This window comes from Coregonus clupeaformis, chromosome 3 (genome assembly GCF_020615455.1).
Source record: "Coregonus clupeaformis isolate EN_2021a chromosome 3, ASM2061545v1, whole genome shotgun sequence".
NCBI classification, from domain to species: domain Eukaryota; kingdom Metazoa; phylum Chordata; class Actinopteri; order Salmoniformes; family Salmonidae; genus Coregonus; species Coregonus clupeaformis.
The window spans coordinates 7,159,401-7,178,952 of record NC_059194.1 but is presented as its reverse complement, the minus strand read 5'-3'; the positions used below and the strand labels follow the sequence as shown (position 1 = coordinate 7,178,952).

The 19,552-nt window shown below is 45.3% G+C and overlaps 1 protein-coding gene across 2 annotated transcripts in view; it reads left to right on the top strand.

Annotated features, from left to right (window-relative positions):
• Nucleotides 1–19,552, top strand: part of LOC121539853 (PH and SEC7 domain-containing protein 2-like) — a 34,366-nt gene that overhangs the window by 8,495 nt on the left and 6,319 nt on the right. For both annotated transcript variants that reach the window (XM_045207078.1, XM_041848510.2), the window contains exons 4-6: nucleotides 15,664–15,858; nucleotides 16,210–16,290; nucleotides 16,762–16,922. In XM_045207078.1, the coding sequence (XP_045063013.1) occupies nucleotides 15,664–15,858; nucleotides 16,210–16,290; nucleotides 16,762–16,922 (437 nt within the window). The remainder of the gene's footprint in view (nucleotides 1–15,663; nucleotides 15,859–16,209; nucleotides 16,291–16,761; nucleotides 16,923–19,552) is intronic.

Genomic DNA, 19,552 nt, shown 5'->3' with positions numbered 1-19,552 from the left:
TTGGTCTGGCTGGGTGTCTCAGGGGAGAGTCCAGTTCATACTGCCCCCTCCCACTGGCTGTCTCTGGCTGGGCTTGGGTTACAGGTCCAAGGCTGCAGGAGATGGAGGTCTATGGAGAGGTTAGAGTTGAGATTATGCACAGCACACTCAATTTACACAAAATACTGTATGTAATCACCTCCTAGAGAAAGCATGCTAGATCTAGTTCATATACAATGAAATACTTGAGTCTGAGTTCATGTAAAAAAAAAAGTTTGTCAACTATGTCCATTATCACATAGCTATGTTCTCCCATGTCCTCTAGCTCCACTCAGCCACCAGCGTAGCGTGGTAATGTGAAACACATGGGAACATGAGACCTGGACATAGGTCAGGAACCATTATACTATCCCCACAGGACCACAGTCTCTGGGTCTAATGTTTCAAATAGTGTCAGATTGTCAGAGATCACTGCAGTCTGCTGGGATACTGTCTACGTTTTCTGCTGATCACTTGGTGTTCCACTTCTGAATCAGTGCAGGATATCATGGAGCTAAGTGCCTCTTTCTAGAATGTGTGACTGACAGAATTCTAAAGGCTGCTGTTGTGGTGAATTCTAGAACTGGTGGCATTAGAGATCATTCTGAATTCCAGGATGGATTCCAGAATGAGTAAAAAAAAAAACTCTAATACATGCTCAGTGCATTTATGAGCCATAGTTCTCATAGAGAGCATCTCTCTCTCTCTCTCTCTCTCTCTCTCTCTCTCTCTCTCTCTCTCTCTCTCTCTCTCTCTCTCTCTCTCTCTCTCTCTGTCTGTCTCTCACTCTCTCTGTTTAAGCAGATGTTGTCGTTTAAGCGAGAGCCTGCTTCCTGTCAGCCAGCCCCTAGCTGAATGAGGCATTGTTTTGGCGGTGACATCATCGTCTTTTGCCTTCCTCTGCCCAGCGGGTGCAGAGCAAGCCCCAGTCTGAGTGTTAGAGGGAGAGAGACCCAGTCTGTGTGTTAGAGGGAGAGAGACCCAGTCTGTGTGTTAGAGTGAGAGAGCCCCAGTCTGTGTGTTAGAGTGAGAGAGCCCCAGTCTGTGTGTTAGAGTGAGAAAGCCCCAGTCTGTGTGTTAGAGTGAGAGAGCCCCAGTCTGTGTGTTAGAGTGAGAAAGCCCCAGTCTGTGTGTTAGAGGGAGAGAGCCCCAGTCTGTGTGTTAGAGTGAGAAAGCCCCAGTCTGTGTGTTAGAGTGAGAAAGCCCCAGTCTGTGTGTTAGAGTGAGAAAGCCCCAGTCTGTGTGTTAGAGGGAGAGAGCCCCAGTCTGTGTGTTAGAGTGAGAAAGCCCCAGTCTGTGTGTTAGAGTGAGAAAGCCCCAGTCTGTGTGTTAGAGGGAGAGAGCCCCAGTCTGTGTGTTAGAGGGAGAGAGACCCAGTCTGTGTGTTAGAGGGAGAGAGACCCAGTCTGTGTGTTAGAGTGAGAAAGCCCCAGTCTGTGTGTTAGAGGGAGAGAGACCCAGTCTGTGTGTTAGAGGGAGAGAGACCCAGTCTGTGTGTTAGAGTGAGAAAGCCCCAGTCTGTGTGTTAGAGGGAGAGAGCCCCAGTCTGTGTGTTAGAGGGAGAGAGCCCCAGTCTGTGTGTTAGAGGGAGAGAGACCCAGTCTGTGTGTTAGAGTGAGAAAGCCCCAGTCTGTGTGTTAGAGGGAGAGAGCCCCAGTCTGTGTGTTAGAGGGAGAGAGACCCCGTCTGTGTGTTAGAGGGAGAGAGACCCAGTCTGTGTGTTAGAGGGAGAGAGACCCCGTCTGTGTGTTAGAGTGAGAAAGCCCCAGTCTGTGTGTTAGAGGGAGAGAGAAGGGAGAACACTTAGTGCATTTATGAGCGAAGGGAGAGAGAAGGGAGATCACTTACACTTCTAGAGCTTACCAGCTACTCTCCAAACTGGAGTGGATACAGGTGTAGGGGAGTCAATTTGAGTGTAATGTATCATATTTGGAGTCTCTGTCTGTGCTCATGCAGCTCTCTTTGAGGATGTGTAGAGGAGCAGGAATGAGCTCTTTGTTTACATCGTTCTGTCAAACAGAGGATGATGCACAACGTCTGATCTCTTTTACAGTCAAATCTTTAGTCAGTGCTACCAATCCCTCCCTCTCTCTCTCTCTATTTCTCCCTCCCATGTCCCTTCCCTTTCTTCCTATCTCTACCCCTCCCTCTCTTCCCTCCCTCTCCCCCTACTTTTCTCTCCTCCTCCTTTTATCCTTAACTTCTGCCCTTCCTTCCCTCCCTCTCTGTTCCCCACCTCTCCCAAAACCAGCTGGTAGCCCCAATGCTAACATCGTTACTGAGTGTATTGTGGGTAACTCGTCTTTATCTCAGCATGAAACAGCAGCTGCAGAAATGAAGAGGAGAAGAGCACTCAGCCACTCAGTCAGTCAGTTAGTAAACCAGTCAGTCAGTCAGTCAGTCAGTCAGCCACTCAGTTAGTCAGTCAGTCAGTCAGTCAGTTAGTCAGCCACTCAGTCAGTCAGTCAGTCAGTTAGTAAGCCAGTCAGCTAGTTAGTAAGTCAGTTAGTCAGTCAGTCAGTCAGTTAGTCAGTCAGTTAGGCAGTCAGTCAGTCAGTCAGTCAGTTAGTAAGCCAGTCAGTCAGTTAGTCAGTCAGTCAATTAGTCAGTCAGTCAGTTAGTAAGCCAATTAGTCAGTCAGTCAGTCAGTTAGTAAGCCACCCAGTCAGTCAGTTAGTCAGTCAGTCAGTTAGTAAGCCAGTCAGTCAGTTAGTCAGTCAGTCAGTCAGTCAGTTAGTAAGCCAGTCAGTCAGTTAGTCAATCAGTCAGTTAGTCAGTTAGTCAGTCAGTCAGTCAGTTAGTCAGTCAGTTAGTCAGTTAGTCAGTCAGTCAGTCAGTCAGTCAGTCAGTCAGTTAGTAAGCCATTCAGTCAGTTAGTCAATCAGTCAGTTAGTCAGTTAGTCAGTTAGTTAGTAAGCCAGTCAGTCAGTTAGTCAGTCAGTTAGTCAGTTAGTAAGCCAGTCAGTTAGTCAGCTAGTCAGTTAGTCAGCCACTGAGTTAGTCAGTCAGTTAGTCAGTTAGTAAGCCAGTCAGTTAGTCAGCTAGTCAGTTAGTCAGCCACTGAGTTAGTCAGTCAGTTAGTCAGTCAGTCAGTCAGTTAGTATGACACTCAATCAGTCAGTCAGCCATAAAGTCAGTCAGTCAGCCAATCAGTCAGTCAGTCAGTCAGTGCACTGTATCAGTCGCTCTCTATGAGAGCATCAAACGGGTTCTCTCTCTACAGTTCGAACTATAATTCATATAGCTATATGGCTGTAATAAAGCCAGGTGAATAGGAGACCACCGACCTGAAATCCCCAGCCACTCTCAATTTGAACAGGAGGACATACATGTAGTCCAAGTAATACAGCTTAGAAAGCCAGCTGGTGCAACATGTAAAGTGTTGGTCCCATGTTTCATGAGCTGAAATAAAAGTTCCCAGAAATTTTCCAGACGCACAATACGTTTTTTCTCTTAAATATTTTGCACAAATTTGTTAACATCCCTGTTAGTGACCATTTCTCCTTTGCCAAGATAATCCATCCATCTGACAGGCGTGGCATATCAAGAAGCTGCTTAAACAGCATGATCATTACACAGATGCACCTTGACCTGGGGACAATAAAAGGCCACTCTAAAATGTGCAGTTTTGCCACACAACACAATGCCACAGATGTTTCAAGTTTTGAGGGACCGTGCAATTGGCATGCTGACTGCAGGAATTTCCACCAGCGCTGTTGGCAGGGAATTGACTGTTCATTTCTCTACCATAAGCCGCCTCCAACGTTGTTTTAGAGAATTTGGCAGTATGTCCAACCAGCCTCACAACCGCAGACCACGTGCAACCACGCCAGCCCAGGACCTCCACATCCGGCTTCTTCACCTACGGGATTGTCTGAGACCAGCCACCCGGACAGCTGATGAAACTGTGGGTTTGCACACCTGAAGAATTTCTGCACAAACTGTCAGAAACCGTCTCAGGGAAGCTCATCTGCGTGCTCGTCATCCTCACCAGGGTCGTAACCGACTAATGTGGGCAAATGCTCACCTTTGATGGCCACTGGCAAGTTGGAGAAGTGTGCTCTTCACGGATGAATCCCGGTTTCAACTGTACCGGGCAAATGGCGTCGTGTGGGAGAGCGGTTTGCTGATGTCAATGTTGTGAACAGAGTGCCCCATGGTGGCGGTGGGGTTATGGTATGGGCAGGCATAAGCTACGGACAACGAACACAATTGCATTTTATCTATGGCAATTTGAATGCACAGAGATACCATGACGAGATCCTGAGGCCCATTGTCGTGCCATTCATCCGCCACCATCACCTCATGTTTCAGCATGATAATGCAGGCCCCATGTCGCAAGGATCTGTACACAATTCCTGGAAGCTGAAAATGTCCCAGTTCTTCCATGGCCTGCTTAGTCACCAGATATGTCACCCATTGAGCATGTTTGGGATGCTCTGAATCGACGTGTACGACAGAGTGTTCCAGTTCCCGCCAATATCCAGCAACTTCGCAAAGCAATTGAAGAGGAGTGGGACAACATTCCACAGGCCACAATCAACAGCCTGATCAACTCTATGTGAAGTAGATGTGTCATGCTGCATGAGGAAAATCTTGGTCACACCAGATACTGACTGGTTTTCTGATCCACGCCCCTACTTTCTTTTAAAGGTATATGTGACCAACAGATGCATATCTGTATTCCGAGTCATGTGAAATCCATAGATTAGGGCCTAATGAATTATATTTCAATTGACTGATTTCCTTATATGAACTGTAACTCAGTAAAATCTTGCATGTTGCGTTTATATTTTTGTTCAGTGTAGATAGATCTGTTTCTGAATAGCTTTACGGTAGTTATCCAGATCATTGCTGGCTGGATGATGTTTCTGTCAGAGAGAGATGCTGGGCTGGTGATAGAGGTGGAGACGGTATGGGACCCAGTGATCATGTTGTGAGACTAGGGTTGCGTCCCAAATGGCACCCTATTCTTTTTATAGTGGACTACTTTTGACCAGAGCCCTATGGGAATAGGGCCCCTCTCCCCTGTGAGCAGGATAAGGAGGATACAGAGACAAAAAATAACCAGCATCAGTCTCGATATCAGAGGAGCTGATTATTCTGCTCCGTGTAATATGTGCTGGCCATGTAATATGTGCTGGCCATGTAATATGTGCTGGCCGTGTAATATGTGCTGGCCATGTAATATGTGCTGGCCATGTAATATGTGCTGGCCATGTAATATGTGCTGGCCATGTAATATGTGCTGGCCGTGTAATATGTGCTGGCCATGTAATATGTGCTGGCCATGTAATATGTGCTGGCCGTGTAATATGTGCTGCACAGACACACAGACAGACACAAGGAAGCAAACACACACACGCACTGACCTACACACAAACACTCATACACCTTGCACAAGCTATAGATGTCTCTCTCTCTCTCTCAAACACACACACACACACACACACACACACACACACACACACATACATACATACATACATACAGTGAGGGAAAAAAGTATTTGATCCCCTGCTGATTTTGTACGTTTGCCCACTGACAAAGACATGATCAGTCTATAATGTTAATGGTAGGTTTATTTGTGTCACGCCCTGGCTCTAGGGACTCTTTTAAGTTGAGCCAGGGTGTGTAGAGTTTATGTTTTGTGCTCGTTGTGTCTAGTCTAGTTTTTGTATATCTATGTTGGCCAGAGTGGTTCTCAATCAGAGGCAACGAGTATCAGCTGTTGCTGGTTGTCTCTGATTGGGAACCATATTTAGTCAGGTGGTTTTCCCACAGTGTTTGTGGGATCCTGTTCCGTGTTGGTTTGTGTTTTGCACCTGTGGACGTCACGTATCGATTTGTTGTTTTGTTCGTGTATCATTTAATAAATAAGTATGTTCACCTTCCACGCTGCGTCTTGGTCCTCTATATCCGACGATCGTGACAGAAGATCCCACCAATACAGGACCAAGCAGCGTGCCCAGGCAGGAGAGGAGAAGCGGCGCCAACCGGGCAGTTGTCGGACAGGCGAGGGGCACCCCCAATAAATTTTTAGGGGGGGCACATGGCAGGGACGACGGGGCCACTGGAGGCAGATAAGGGGCGAGTTGGTGGACGAGGAGAGAAGGCCACCGGGTTACGGGAGCCATTGGTGTATAGAGGGAAGGAAAATGTAGAGGCACGGCGAGAGGTACTGAAGTGTGTTGCCAGTCCGGTCCGGCCCGTTCCTGATCCCCGTGTAAGGCCAGTGGTGTGTGTTCCCAGTACGGTCCGGCCTGTTCCTGTCCATCGCGCCAAGCCTATGGTGCGCGTCGCCAGCCCGGCCCGGCCTGTTCCTGCCCCTCGCACCAAGCCTATGGTGCGCGTCGCCAGCCCGGCCCGGCATGTTCCTGCTCCCCGCACCAAGCCAATGGTGCGCGTCGCCAGCCCGGCCCGGCCCGTTCCTGCTCCCCGCACCAAACATGTGGTGCGCATCGCCAGCCCGGTCCGGCCTGTTCCTGCTCCCCGCACCAAGCAAGTGGTGCGCGTCGCCAGCCCGGCCCGGCCTGTTCCTGCTCCCCGCACCAAGCCAATGGTGCGCGTCGCCAGCCTGGTCCGGCCTGTTCCTGCTCCCCGCACCAAACCTGTGGTGTGCATCGCCAGCCCGTGCCCGTTTCACCGGTGCCTGGTCAGGTACCGGTCAGCTGAGCAATCCGCTCCACCGAAGTCCAGTCCAGCTCCAGCCAGTGGGGCTAGACCAGACCAGGGACACTACGGGGGGGTTAGTAGAGGGTGGTGGTCAAGCCCGGAGCCGGAACCGCCTCCGAGGAGGAATGCCCACCCAGCCCTCCCCTGTTCGGTGATGTTTAGGCGCGGTCGCAGTCCGCGCCTTTAGGGGGGGTACTGTCACGCCCTGGCTCTAGGGACTCTTTTAAGTTGAGCCAGGGTGTGTAGAGTTTATGTTTTGTGCTCGTTGTGTCTAGTCTAGTTTTTGTATATCTATGTTGGCCAGAGTGGTTCTCAATCAGAGGCAACGAGTATCAGCTGTTGCTGGTTGTCTCTGATTGGGAACCATATTTAGTCAGGTGGTTTTCCCACAGTGTTTGTGGGATCCTATTCCGTGTTGGTTTGTGTTTTGCACCTGTGGACGTCACATATCGATTTGTTGTTTTGTTCGTGTATCATTTAATAAATAAGTATGTTCACCTTCCACGCTGCGCCTTGGTCCTCTATATCCGACGATCGTGACAATTTGAACAGTGAGAGACAGAATAACAACAAAAACATCCAGAAAAACACATGTCAAAAATGTTATAAATTGATTTGCATTTTAATGAGGGAAATAAGTATTTGACCCCTCTGCAAAACATGACTTAGTACTTGGTGGCAAAACCCTTGTTGGCAATCACAGAGGTCAGACGTTTCTTGTAGTTGGCCACCAGGTTTGCACACATCTCAGGAGGGATTTTGTCCCACTCCTCTTTGCAGATCTTCTCCAAGTCATTAAGGTTTCGAGGCTGACGTTTGGCAACTCGAACCTTCAGCTCCCTCCACAGATGTTCTATGGGATTAAGGTCTGGAGACTGGCTAGGCCTCTCCAGGACCTTAATGTGCTTTTTCTTGAGCCACTCCTTTGTTACCTTGGCTGTGTGTTTTGGGTCATTGTCATGCTGGAATACTCATCCACGACCCATTTTCAATGCCCTGGCTGAGGGAAGGAGGTTCTCACCCAATATTTGACGGTACATGGCCCTGTCCATCGTCCCTTTGATGCGGTGAAGTTGTCCTGTCCCCTTAGCAGAAAAACACCCCCAAAGCATAATGTTGCACCAATTGTTTTCTTGGTGACTATGGTCCCAGCTTCCTTGAGATCATTGACAAGATCCTCCCGTGTAGTTCTGGGCACCAATTGTTTTCTTGGTGACTATGGTCCCAGCTTCCTTGAGATCATTGACAAGATCCTCCCGTGTAGTTCTGGGCTGATTCCTCACCGTTCTCATGATCATTGCAACTCCACGAGGTGAGATCTTGCATGGAGCCCCAGGCCGATGGAGATTGACAGTTCTTTTGTGTTTCTTCCATTTGCGAAAAATCGCACCAACTGTTGTCACCTTCTCACCAAGCTTCTTGGCGATGGTCTTGTAGCCCATTCCAGCCTTGTGTAGGTCTACAATCTTGTCCCTGACATCCTTGGAGAGCTCTTTGGTCTTGGCCATGGTGGAGAGTTTGGAATCTGATTAATTGCTTCTGTGGACAGGTGTCTTTTATACAGGTAACAAACTGAGATTAGGAGCACTCCCTTTAAGAGTGTGCTCCTAATGTCAGCTCGTTACCTGTATAAAAGACACCTGGGAGCCAGAAATCTTTCTGATTGAGAGGGGGTCAAATACTTATTTCCCTCATTAAAATGCAAATCAATTTATAACATTTTTGACATGCGTTTTTCTGGATTTTTTTGTTGTTATTCTGTCTCTCACTGTTCAAATAAACCTACCGTTAAAATTATAGACTGATCATTTCTTTGTCAGTGGGCAAACGTACAAAATCAGCAGGGGATCAAATACTTTTTTCCCTCACTGTCCACACACACCAGAGAGACAGGCCCTGTCCTAGTGGGTGTCACTCTGAAGTAATAAAGCCCTTGGGAGAGGTCTTCTCTCTGCTGCTGAAATTCCCTGCAGATAATCCGCTCATGTTCCAGCAGCGATATTTCACGGACACACACACACACACACACACACACAGACATACACACAGACACACACACACATACACACACACAGACACACATAGACACACAGACACACAGACACACACACACACACAGACACACACACACAGACACACAGACACACACACACAGACACACAGACACACACAGACACACACATACACACACAGACACGCAAAGACAAACACACACACACACAGACACACACACACGCACAAAGACAAACACACACACACACAGACACACACACACACAGACACGCAAAGACAAACACACAGCCACACACACACATACACACACAGACACACACAGACACACAGACACACACATACACACACAGACACGCAAAGACAAACACACACACACACATACAGACACACACACACACACAGACACACACACAAAGACAAACACTCACACAGACACACACACACACACAGACACACACACACATACTGCTGTGACACGCCAGATTTATTTCCATCACCGTCTATTTTTAGCTAAATTTGTATTTTTTGACATATCATACGTACGTTGACTGTATCACTCACTGCCATTGACTGAGAGAACATTTAAAATGTATCTCTTTCTCCAGACCTATGTCATTGGTCCTCAACTAGGACAGAACAGATGTACGTACAGTGCCTTGCAAAAGTATTCATCCCCCTTGCCGTTTTTCCTAATTTGTTGCATTACAACCTGTAATTTAAATGGATTTTTATTTGGATGTCATGTAATGGACATACACAAAATAGTAAAAATTGGTGAAGTGAAATGAAAAAAATAACTTGTTTCAAAAAATCACGGAAAAGTGGTGCGTGCATATGTATTCACCCTCTTTGCTATGAAGCCCCTAAATAAGATCTGGCGCAACCAATTGCCTTCAGAAGTCACATAATTAGTTAAATAAAGTCCACCTGTGTGCAATTTAAGTGTCACATGATCTGTCACATGATCTCAGTATATATACACCTGTTCTGAAAGGCCCCAGAGTCTGCAACACCACTAAGCAAGGGGCACCACCAAGCAAGCGGCACCATGAAGACCAAGGAGCTCTCCAAACAGGTCAGGGACAAAGTTGTGGAGAAGATCAGATCAGGGTTGGGTAATAAAAACATATCCGAAACTTTGAACATCCCACGGAGCACCATTAAATCCATTATTAAAAAATGGAATATGGCACCACAACAAACCTGCCAAGAGAGGGCCGCCCACCAAAACTCACGGACCAGGCAAGGATGGCATTAATCAGAGAGGCAACAAAGAGAGCAAAGATAACATTTACATTTTAGTCATTTAGCAGACGTTCTTATCCAGAGCGACTTACAGTTAGTGAGTGCCTACATTTTCATACTGGCCCCCCGTGGGAAACAAACCCACAACCCTGGCATTGCAAGCGCCATGCTCTACCAACTGAGCTACAGGGGACTAGATAACCCTGAAGGAGCTGCAAAGCTCCACAGCGGAGATTGGAGTATCTGTCCATAGGACCACTTTAAGCCGTACACTCCACAGAGCTGGGCTTTACAGAAGAGTGGCCAGAAAAGAGCCATTGCTTAAAGAAAAAAATAAGCAAACACGTTTGGTGTTCACCAAAAGGCATGTGGGAGACTCCCCAAACATATGGAAGAAGGTACTCTGGTCAGATGAGACTAAAATTGAGCTTTTTGGCCATCAAGGAAAACGCTATGTCTGGCGCAAACCCAACACCTCTCATCACCCCGAGAACACCATCCCCACAGTGAAGCATGGTGGTGGCAGCATCATGCTGTTGGGATGTTTTTCATCTGCAGGGACTGGGAAACTGCTCAGAATTGAAGGAATGATGGATGGTGCTAAATACAGGGAAATTCTTGAGGGAAACCTGTTTCAGTCTTCCAGAGATTTGAGACTGGGACGAAGGTTCACCTTCCAGCAGGACAATGAACCTAAGCATACTGCTAAAACAACACTTGAGTGGTTTAAGGGGAAACATTTAAATGTCTTGGAATGGCCTAGTCAAAGCCCAGACCTCAATCCAATTGAGAATCTGTGGTATGACTTAAAGATTGCAAAAATCCCAGTGGCTAGATGTGCCAAACTTATAGAGACATACCCCAAGAGACTTGCAGCTGTAATTGCTGCAAAAGGTGGCTCTACAAAGTATTGAATAGTTATGCACGCTCAAGTTTTCTGTTTATTTGTCTTATTTCTTGTTTGTTTCACAATAAAACATATTTTGCATCTTCAAAGTGGTAGGCATGTTGTGTAAATCAAATGATACAAACCCCCCGAAAATCAATTTTAATTACAGGTTGTAAGGCAACAATATAGGAAAAATGCCAAGGGGGGTGAATACTTTCACAAGCCACTGTAGGCTCCCATGGAAGTCTATTGTATCCAATTGTTAGTATTCCTAGGGTGTTCTTCTAAAGAGGTTGCAGGAGTATATTTAACATTTGGAGTGAGAGCTCATAAATATGTCATAAATGTTCAACCCAGACTTGTTTGGGTTCACGGGTGTATAATGCCTGCTAGAAAGGGGATGCTGATGTCAGTTAATGTTAGAATGTGGTGGCCATTTTAGAGGTTAGATGGCGCTGGGGGATTGAATCTCTGTGTGACCGTCTGCCTTATATAAACCATTTATTTACTAGAATCCTTGTCAGTGAATTGCATCACTATGGTGATGACAACATCCTGTTTCCATCTAGCTTAATGATCAGGGCCTATTGTGATCCTGTCACTTCATGGCTGTCGGAGACTCTATGTGCTAAGAGCTTTCAATGGCTGTCTATATGATCTAGTCTAGATAAGCCCCAGCTCCCCCTCTCCCCTCCTCCGTCTGTCCTCCTCTTCTCCCTTTGTTTTTGTCTCCACGATTCCTCAAGATTAAAAGGGGGGAGGAAGGATTTAAAAACAGAGGAAGCATGTATTGATGTGTCAGAGTAGGTGATTAATATCTGCCACTGTGTGTGTGTGTGTGTGTGTGTGTGTGTGTGTGTGTGTGTGTGTGTGTGTGTGTGTGTGTGTGTGTGTGTGTGTGTGTGTGTGTGTGTGTGTGTGTGTGTGTGTGTGTGTTGCATGCACGTGTGTGTGTCTGGGCCAGTTATCTATACCTATCACAATGCCACCAGTCCACGTCTTCTTCTGCTTTTGGAGGGTGAGTCAGAGATGGTTGGCATCGCAATACACAATAGGGCCAAATAGAGGGAAAATACCATAGCTGTTGGGTAGAACTGGACCTGCCTTTGAATATGACACATCCTTTGAATCTGACTGATATTCTGAAGAGTTGGTTACAGAGATGAGGTAGTCATTGAAAAATCATGTTAAACACTATTATTACACACAGAGTGAGTCCATGCAACTTATTATTTATTATTATTATGTGACTTGTTAAGCACATTTTTACTCCTGAACTTATCTAGGCTTGCCATGACAAAGGGGTTGACCTGAGACATTTCAGCTTTTAATTTTGTATGAATTTGTAAACATTTCTAAAAACATAATTCCACTTTGACATTATGGGGTATTACAAAGTCTCAATGTTATCCATTTTAGGCTGTAACACAACAAAATGTAGCCTCAGGCCAAAAGAAAACAGGCTTTTCTTTGCATCACAACGTAGCCTATGGGAAAAGACCAGTGAGGGAATAGCCTAATGGGCTATATACAGACCTGCATGATCATCAAATGGAGTGTGTACTAACAAGATTTAGAAACAGAATTCAGTAGATTCTGTCGCTCCGCCCCTCATATCCTTTTGAGGGAGACCTCCAAGAACCTTCAAGTAAAAAATCTCATATCCATTCACATTATGGGGAAAGGCAGTAGGCTACACACACTGTAGTTAGATCATTCTGTGCTCTTAAGCTTGGTAATAACCATGCGGGGATTCGAGTACCGTTTGTGTGGGAAAAAACAGATGAAATCTGATTGCTTAAGACTCTTTGGGTAAATACCGCAAACGAGCGAATGCCGGATTTTACCGACCACTGCTGGATGATGTCGCGCGCTCCTTGACACTGATTCCAATCCTCGAATGCAGGAGAGAAAATGTGGAAAGAGGAATATGACGTTCATTTCGACTTTCTTCTCGATCTCCTGTAAGTCTTTTCCTCTGGTACCACTTACAGTAAAATTATTCTGAAGTATATTTTCAATCAGAATTAGATTGAGCGGGAGTGTCAGCTGTATCTGCAATTAGCATATTGAGCCGTTCCGGTTTGACACAGCGGTTATAAATCAACATTGATTTGCAACTATTCGGTATAAATACACTATGGAAAATTATGCCACTTTAAGTATAGTTTAGATAATTTTGACAATAGCTCATTTACTATACCATATAAAAACGTTCAAATGTATTCTCTGTATGGCTTTAACTTTGGTCCGTTTGAACGGTTTTGTAAGGCTGATCAATACATTTGAGCCATCTCTGTTGACCTTGCTACATGTTGCTCACTCTCATGGGAGACAGGCACACAGTTGTTCAACATGCCCCTAGGAACTAACAAGCTACTTTGTTTCCTTTCAACAACAAAAACGGTGACTAATTCCTATGCCTTTATCAGTTATTGTCACGCAGTATACTGTAGTGCAGCATCAGTGAATGTTGTGTTATTTTACAAGTCTTGTGGTTTTGAATAACAGAATGAGACTGATGGGGCAGTAGGGTATGAATGATCCAGTGGTGTACTAGACTGGTGTTGTGTTGGATCATTTAATGCTGAGTCCTTGGTGTTATTCCCTCAAGACATCCTTGCACAGAGGATGCCAGTGAATCCTCAGGAGATGACCTGCCACAGTTATGAAACACACGGGGACACACACCCCTACTCATAAATAACATACACACACACACACATTTACTCACATAATAGGTGTTATCGACTTTAGTCACATTAACTCATACTGGATGCGCAATTCCAAAATTGCAATATTTGGGCAATAGAGTGTGACCCCAACTTATACACCTATCCACACATCCACACACCCCTCATGCCCTTCACCCGACACACCCTTGCTGGCCCGGGGGTGGATGGCACCCAACACAACTGGGAGAGAGAGATTCTCATGTGAGTCACAGACATGCAGCCTCATGCTCTAACTATACACAATGCCACACAGACACAAACACACACACACACAGGCACACACACACACACACACACACAGTTTCACTATTAAACATTGGCTGACTATTCAAGATTTCACTTTGCTCAAGAAAAAGTAGCAGAATCCACATTGAGTGGCTGTGAGTCAGGGGGACCATCCCAAATGGCACCCTATTCCCTACATACAGTGGCTTGCGAAAGTATTTACCCCCCTTGGCATTTTTCCTATTTCGTTGCCTTACAACTTGGAATTTCAACAAGCATTTTGCTACGGCTGGCCATGCTTGCCACCTGGCTACCCCTACCCCGGCCACCAGCTCTGCACCCTCCGCTGCAACTTGCCCATGCCCCCCCCCCCCCCTGTTCTGAAAGAGCTGCAAAATCTGGACCCCTACAAATAAGCTGGGCTAGACAATCTGGACCCTTTCTTCCTAAAATTAGCCGCCAAAATTGTCGCAACCCCTATTACTAGCCTGTTCAACCTCACTTTCGTATCGTCTGAGATCCCCAGAGATTGGAAAGCTGCTGCGGTCATCCCCCTCTTCAAAAGGGGTGACACTCTAGATCCAAACTGTTACAGACCTATATCCATCCTGCCCTGCCTTTCGAAAGTATTTGAAAGCCAAGTTAACAAACAGATCACCGACCATTTCGAATCCCACCGTACCTTCTCCGCTATGCAATCTGGTTTCCGAGCTGGTCATGGATGCACCTCGCCACGCTCAAGGTCCTAAACAATATTATAACCGCGATCGATAAAAGACAGTACTGTGCAGCCGTCTTCATTGACCTGGCCAAGGCTTTCGACTCTGTCAATCACCGCGTTCTTATTGGCAGACTAAATAGCCTTGGTTTCTCAAATGACTGCCTCGCCTGGTTCACCAACTACTTCTCAGATGTGCCCTTGAGTAAGGCACTACACCCTAATTGCTCATGTAAGTCGCTCTGGATAAGCCAGTCAGCTAAATTACAAAAATGTAAAAAAAAAAATAGAATGTAGGGAGGGCAGTAATTTTGTTAATAGTTCCTCGCCTGTCTTAGGCTTGATGAAGGAGCGTATGTCTTCCTTGTACAGAGGGAGGTATGGGTACCTATTGTCGTTTGGGGTTCCATTCTTGTGAGAGGCTTGTGTTGTGTTCTCGGCACGCTGTTGGCTGCAGTGAGGATTGTGGGTAATTGTGATGTAGGAGACATCAGCCTGGGAGGGGTGGTAATTGCGCCCGTTGTCTCTCCTCTTAGGACACCGGGTTCCGCCGCCCGTCGCGACCACGGCAACCAACACATTACCGTGCCGCAGCGTATTGAATTTAGGGAGTAATGCAATTGCTCTAATCAGATTATGCAGAAAAATCTTAATCATCTATAGAGAGATTGTTGACAATGTCAAAGAGACACGTAAAATGATAGGGATAAATGGTCTGGTCTGGTATTGAGGCCTGTGACGTTTGTTTTTAGTACAATTTCAGTAGTGATTGTTTAGGATGTTTTATGTGTTTTGGTTAGAGTGATAGAGCGATGTAGGGACGGTTCTGTTTCAGATAAGCTATCTTTATGTGTCTTCAGGGGATTTTTATTATAGAATCAGGGTTATATGAGAGAAAGCAATCTTATGTTGATAGAATATCACACATTCTTATATTTATCTATCGGTCTAGTGAAAAGGGTCTTAAAATGTGAGTTTATAGCTCCCATATATCATCATAACATTCTACATTTTCATCTTTATGACTGCCAGTCAGTGGTCCTGCTAGGGTTATGTAGAAGACCCACACTAGGGCCCTGTTCTGTGGGGCAGGTAGGTGCCATACTATCAGCTCAATAAGGCTGTCATGTGCGTGTCCTCCTCAGTGATGCCAACGTCACGGACGTGCTGTCGGACTCAGAGTCGGAGCTGGGCGGTCTGGAGCAGCTGGAGAGAGGCAGCACGGAAACCCTGGCCAATGGTTGCCGTGCCGACTGCGACGCCGCCAAACGCCTGGCCAAGCGTCTGTTCTACCTGGAGGGCTTCAGACGCTGTGACGTGGCACGCCACCTGGGCAAGAAGTGGGTTTTCAGGCATACACACACACGACCACACACACAAGTGACCACACACACACACGACCACACACACACAAGACCAACCACACATGACCACACACACACGACCACACACACACACGACCACACAGACACACACACACGACCACACAGACACACACACATGACCATGCACACACACACACTGTCATTCAGTTCCACATTGATACACATGCATACGTCTCACAGTGTTTATATTGTATTCATATGTATTTTGTATCATCTTAAAAGTCACATCTCTTTCTCTCTATCGCTCCCCATCCCCCCCTTCTCTCTCTCCCTCCCCCATCCCGCCTCCCTCTGTCCATCCTGCAGTAATGAGTTCAGCCAGCTGGTGGCGGCAGAGTACCTCAGCTTCTTTGACTTCTCTGGCCTGTCATTGGACAAGGCCCTGAGGTAAGAGCAGTCAGCTCCAGTCAACACTATACTCACAGCCCTGCTCACAACACATTAGCCTATCGCTGATTTCTCTGAGTATAGAGCTGTAGTGTGTCTCTATTTTGCGATACAGTAAACTGTCAACTCCTGGTATACAGTATGCCATGATTTGGGACTGTCTTGAATGCATGTGTTAAACCACAGCATGCAGATATCCAGAGTAAATGAACATGTTTATATTGGGAGTGGTGAACCACACTTACATTGAGTTTGCACTGAATGAATGTGCAATGTACTGTACTGTACTAATCTACTGTACTGTAGCCTTAGTCTTAAGATGACATTGACGATTTTCAAACCAAAGTGAGGAAACCTGTGAAAGAAGGTTGTAGCATATAGCCTATATCACTGTGCGGACAAATACAATCTGCATTCTAGCCTGAAAGCAATACTGCCTGCTCACTCGTTGGTCTTTGACCTAATTCTCAGGAACTTCCTGAAAGCCTTTCCTCTGATGGGTGAGACCCAGGAGAGAGAGAGGATCCTGGTCCACTTCTCTAAAAGGTTCTGTGTCTGCAACCCCACAGCCCTCGCCCCCGAAGGCAAGGACAGATCCAAACGGAATGATGATGATGATGAAGAAGATGATGGTGATGATTATAATTAGGGTGGTGGGGCGGGTGGGGATAGGGCTGTGGTGGGGATAGCCGGTTATTGTCTTACAAATGATCTCACGGTAATTGACCGTTAATTAACATAAACACGTTTAGCATCTTCAGCAGGCCTCCACTCATACAAGCCGCTGATGCACGCCTTTGGAACATCTACATTTTTAAAAAGTAGAATAAATCCATTTGATATATACCATCACAATAAATCCATTATTTATTTTAGGCAGGTCTAAAGAAACATTATTATATGAAGATGTATTTCAGTAGAACAGAATATGAGTTGGCCTACTGTATGTTACCTGGCTATGCTCCATGCTATAGACTGTAGGCTTGTCCATTTAGCAGACAAGATATGCTTTCAAGTCCTGTGCCATTATTTTATATTATTTTATAGTAAGAAGAATATAATTGAACTTAGCTGAATAAAATAGAAAGGATATTTTTCCCATTCCGGAGCGAGTGTGCATATGAAGTGGCTATGTTGAGTGTAAAAGTGATCATTTGAAACAGGTCCTATACGCTAGATTTAGAGTTATTTGGCAACTTTAGTTGTGAATGATACAAACCGTAGAATGTCTTAGAAATCAAAACATACATGGGCTGCATGATGTGACTATAGGCTATTGATGATTTGAGAAAGTCGCAAAAAAAAGCTTGCGCTCTGTTCCTTGCCTCAGGCTGCACGTGCTGTTCTCTCATCAAGTGATCATATTTTCACCCATCAAATCAAATGTTATTGGTCGCATACACATATTTTGCAGATGTTATCCCGGGTGAAGCGAAATGCTTATGTTTCTAGCTCCAACAGTGCAGTAATACCTAATAATACAAAACAATACATGCAAATTATTATTATTATTATTATAAATCCCAAAAATAAAAACAAAGGAATTAAGAAATTTTTGAACAAGCAATGTCAGAGTCAGGAATATAAATATATACACTGAGTATACCAAACACTAGGAACACCTTCCTAATATTGAGTTGCTCCCCCTTTGCCCTCAGAACAGCCTCAATTCGTCGGGGCATGGACTCTATAAGTTGTCGAAAGCGTTCCACAGGGATGCTGCCCCATGTTGACTCCAATGCTTCCCACAGTTGTGTCAAGTTGTCTGGATGTCTTTTGGGTGGTGGACCATTCTTGATACACACAGGAAACTGTTGAGTGTGAAAAACCAAGCAGCGTTGCAGTTCTTGACACAAACTGGTGTGCCTGGCACCTACTACCATACCCCGTTCAAAGGCACTTAAATATTTTGTCTTGCCCATTCACCCTCTGAATGGCACACATACACAATCCATGTCTCAATTGTCTCAAGGCTTAAAAATAGTATTTTTTACCTGTCTCCTCCCCTTCATCTACACTGATTTTAAGTGGATTTAACAATTTACATCAATAAGGGAGCATAGCTTTCACCTGGTCAGTCTATGTCATGGAAAGAGCAGGTGTTCATAATGTTTTATATACTCAGTGTAAATATGTATATTATGGACAGTATATGAATTGCATATAGAAATGTCTGGGCTTATAAGAACACTTATTTCACTCCACACATCAACCACTGTTTGAGGAGCATGCAGCCTCTCGCTGCGTGACAGGTGATATTCTGTATGTCATGGGCTCTCCAAACCTGTTCCTGCAGCTACCCAGTGCTTAAAGGGATACTTTGGGATTTTGGCAATGAGGCCCTTTATCGACTTCCCCAGAATCAGATGAACTCGTGTATTCCATTTTTATGTCTCTGTGTCCAGTATGAAGGAAGTTAGAGGTAGTTTCGCAAGCCAATGCTAACTAGCGTTAGCGCAATGACTGGAAGTCTATGGGTATCTACTAGCATACTAGTATCTCTTTAATTTGGGAAACCAACTGAATAGTCATGTTTTCACAACTAAACATATTTCATTCAACTGTTGACAGCGCCTCTCTCTACGTGCTTGAGAAAGAAATGAAGGAGAGAGAGGAGGAGATGGAAATGCACGGTAGTGTCAGCTTATTAATTATGAAAATATTTTCAAAAATCCCTATTACTAGGCTATTCAAAATCAAATACTAATTCACTGTAATTGTAGGCTAACTCTGTAAGCCGCTCTGCACAATCAATCAATGAACAGCATGGCCTAGGCTTATGTGTTCTCTCCCAGACTCATGGATTGAAAGTTTGGAGCGTAACATAAGGTCAAAGTCCATCCAGTATGCATAATAATACAGTCCACACTCAAAGGAGATTACTAGAATTTGTTTAATTTTGGAGTATAGGCTAGACCAATTATATACCAAAGACATCTTAAATCTATGTTTTTTTTTATGTTTTTCTACCGTGCGTAATATATGGTAGGCTATTAGGCTATGTATTGTATAACGGCAAAATCATTATTTTAATTCAGGGTTTTTTCCGGGCTTGGGCTCATATATAGGCCTATGCATATTCATAAGCTCTAATATGCGTATGGATGTTTTAATTAATCATCACCTTAGAAAGCGCTGCCCATTTCGTTGTGTTAGTCTTTGAAACAACATCCACAACGACCATGTTTTTCACTCAGTTTCAACCTGTTGTTGAACTTTCTTCTTCAAATTGATCATCACAGTGAGGTGAGTTTTAAAAGCA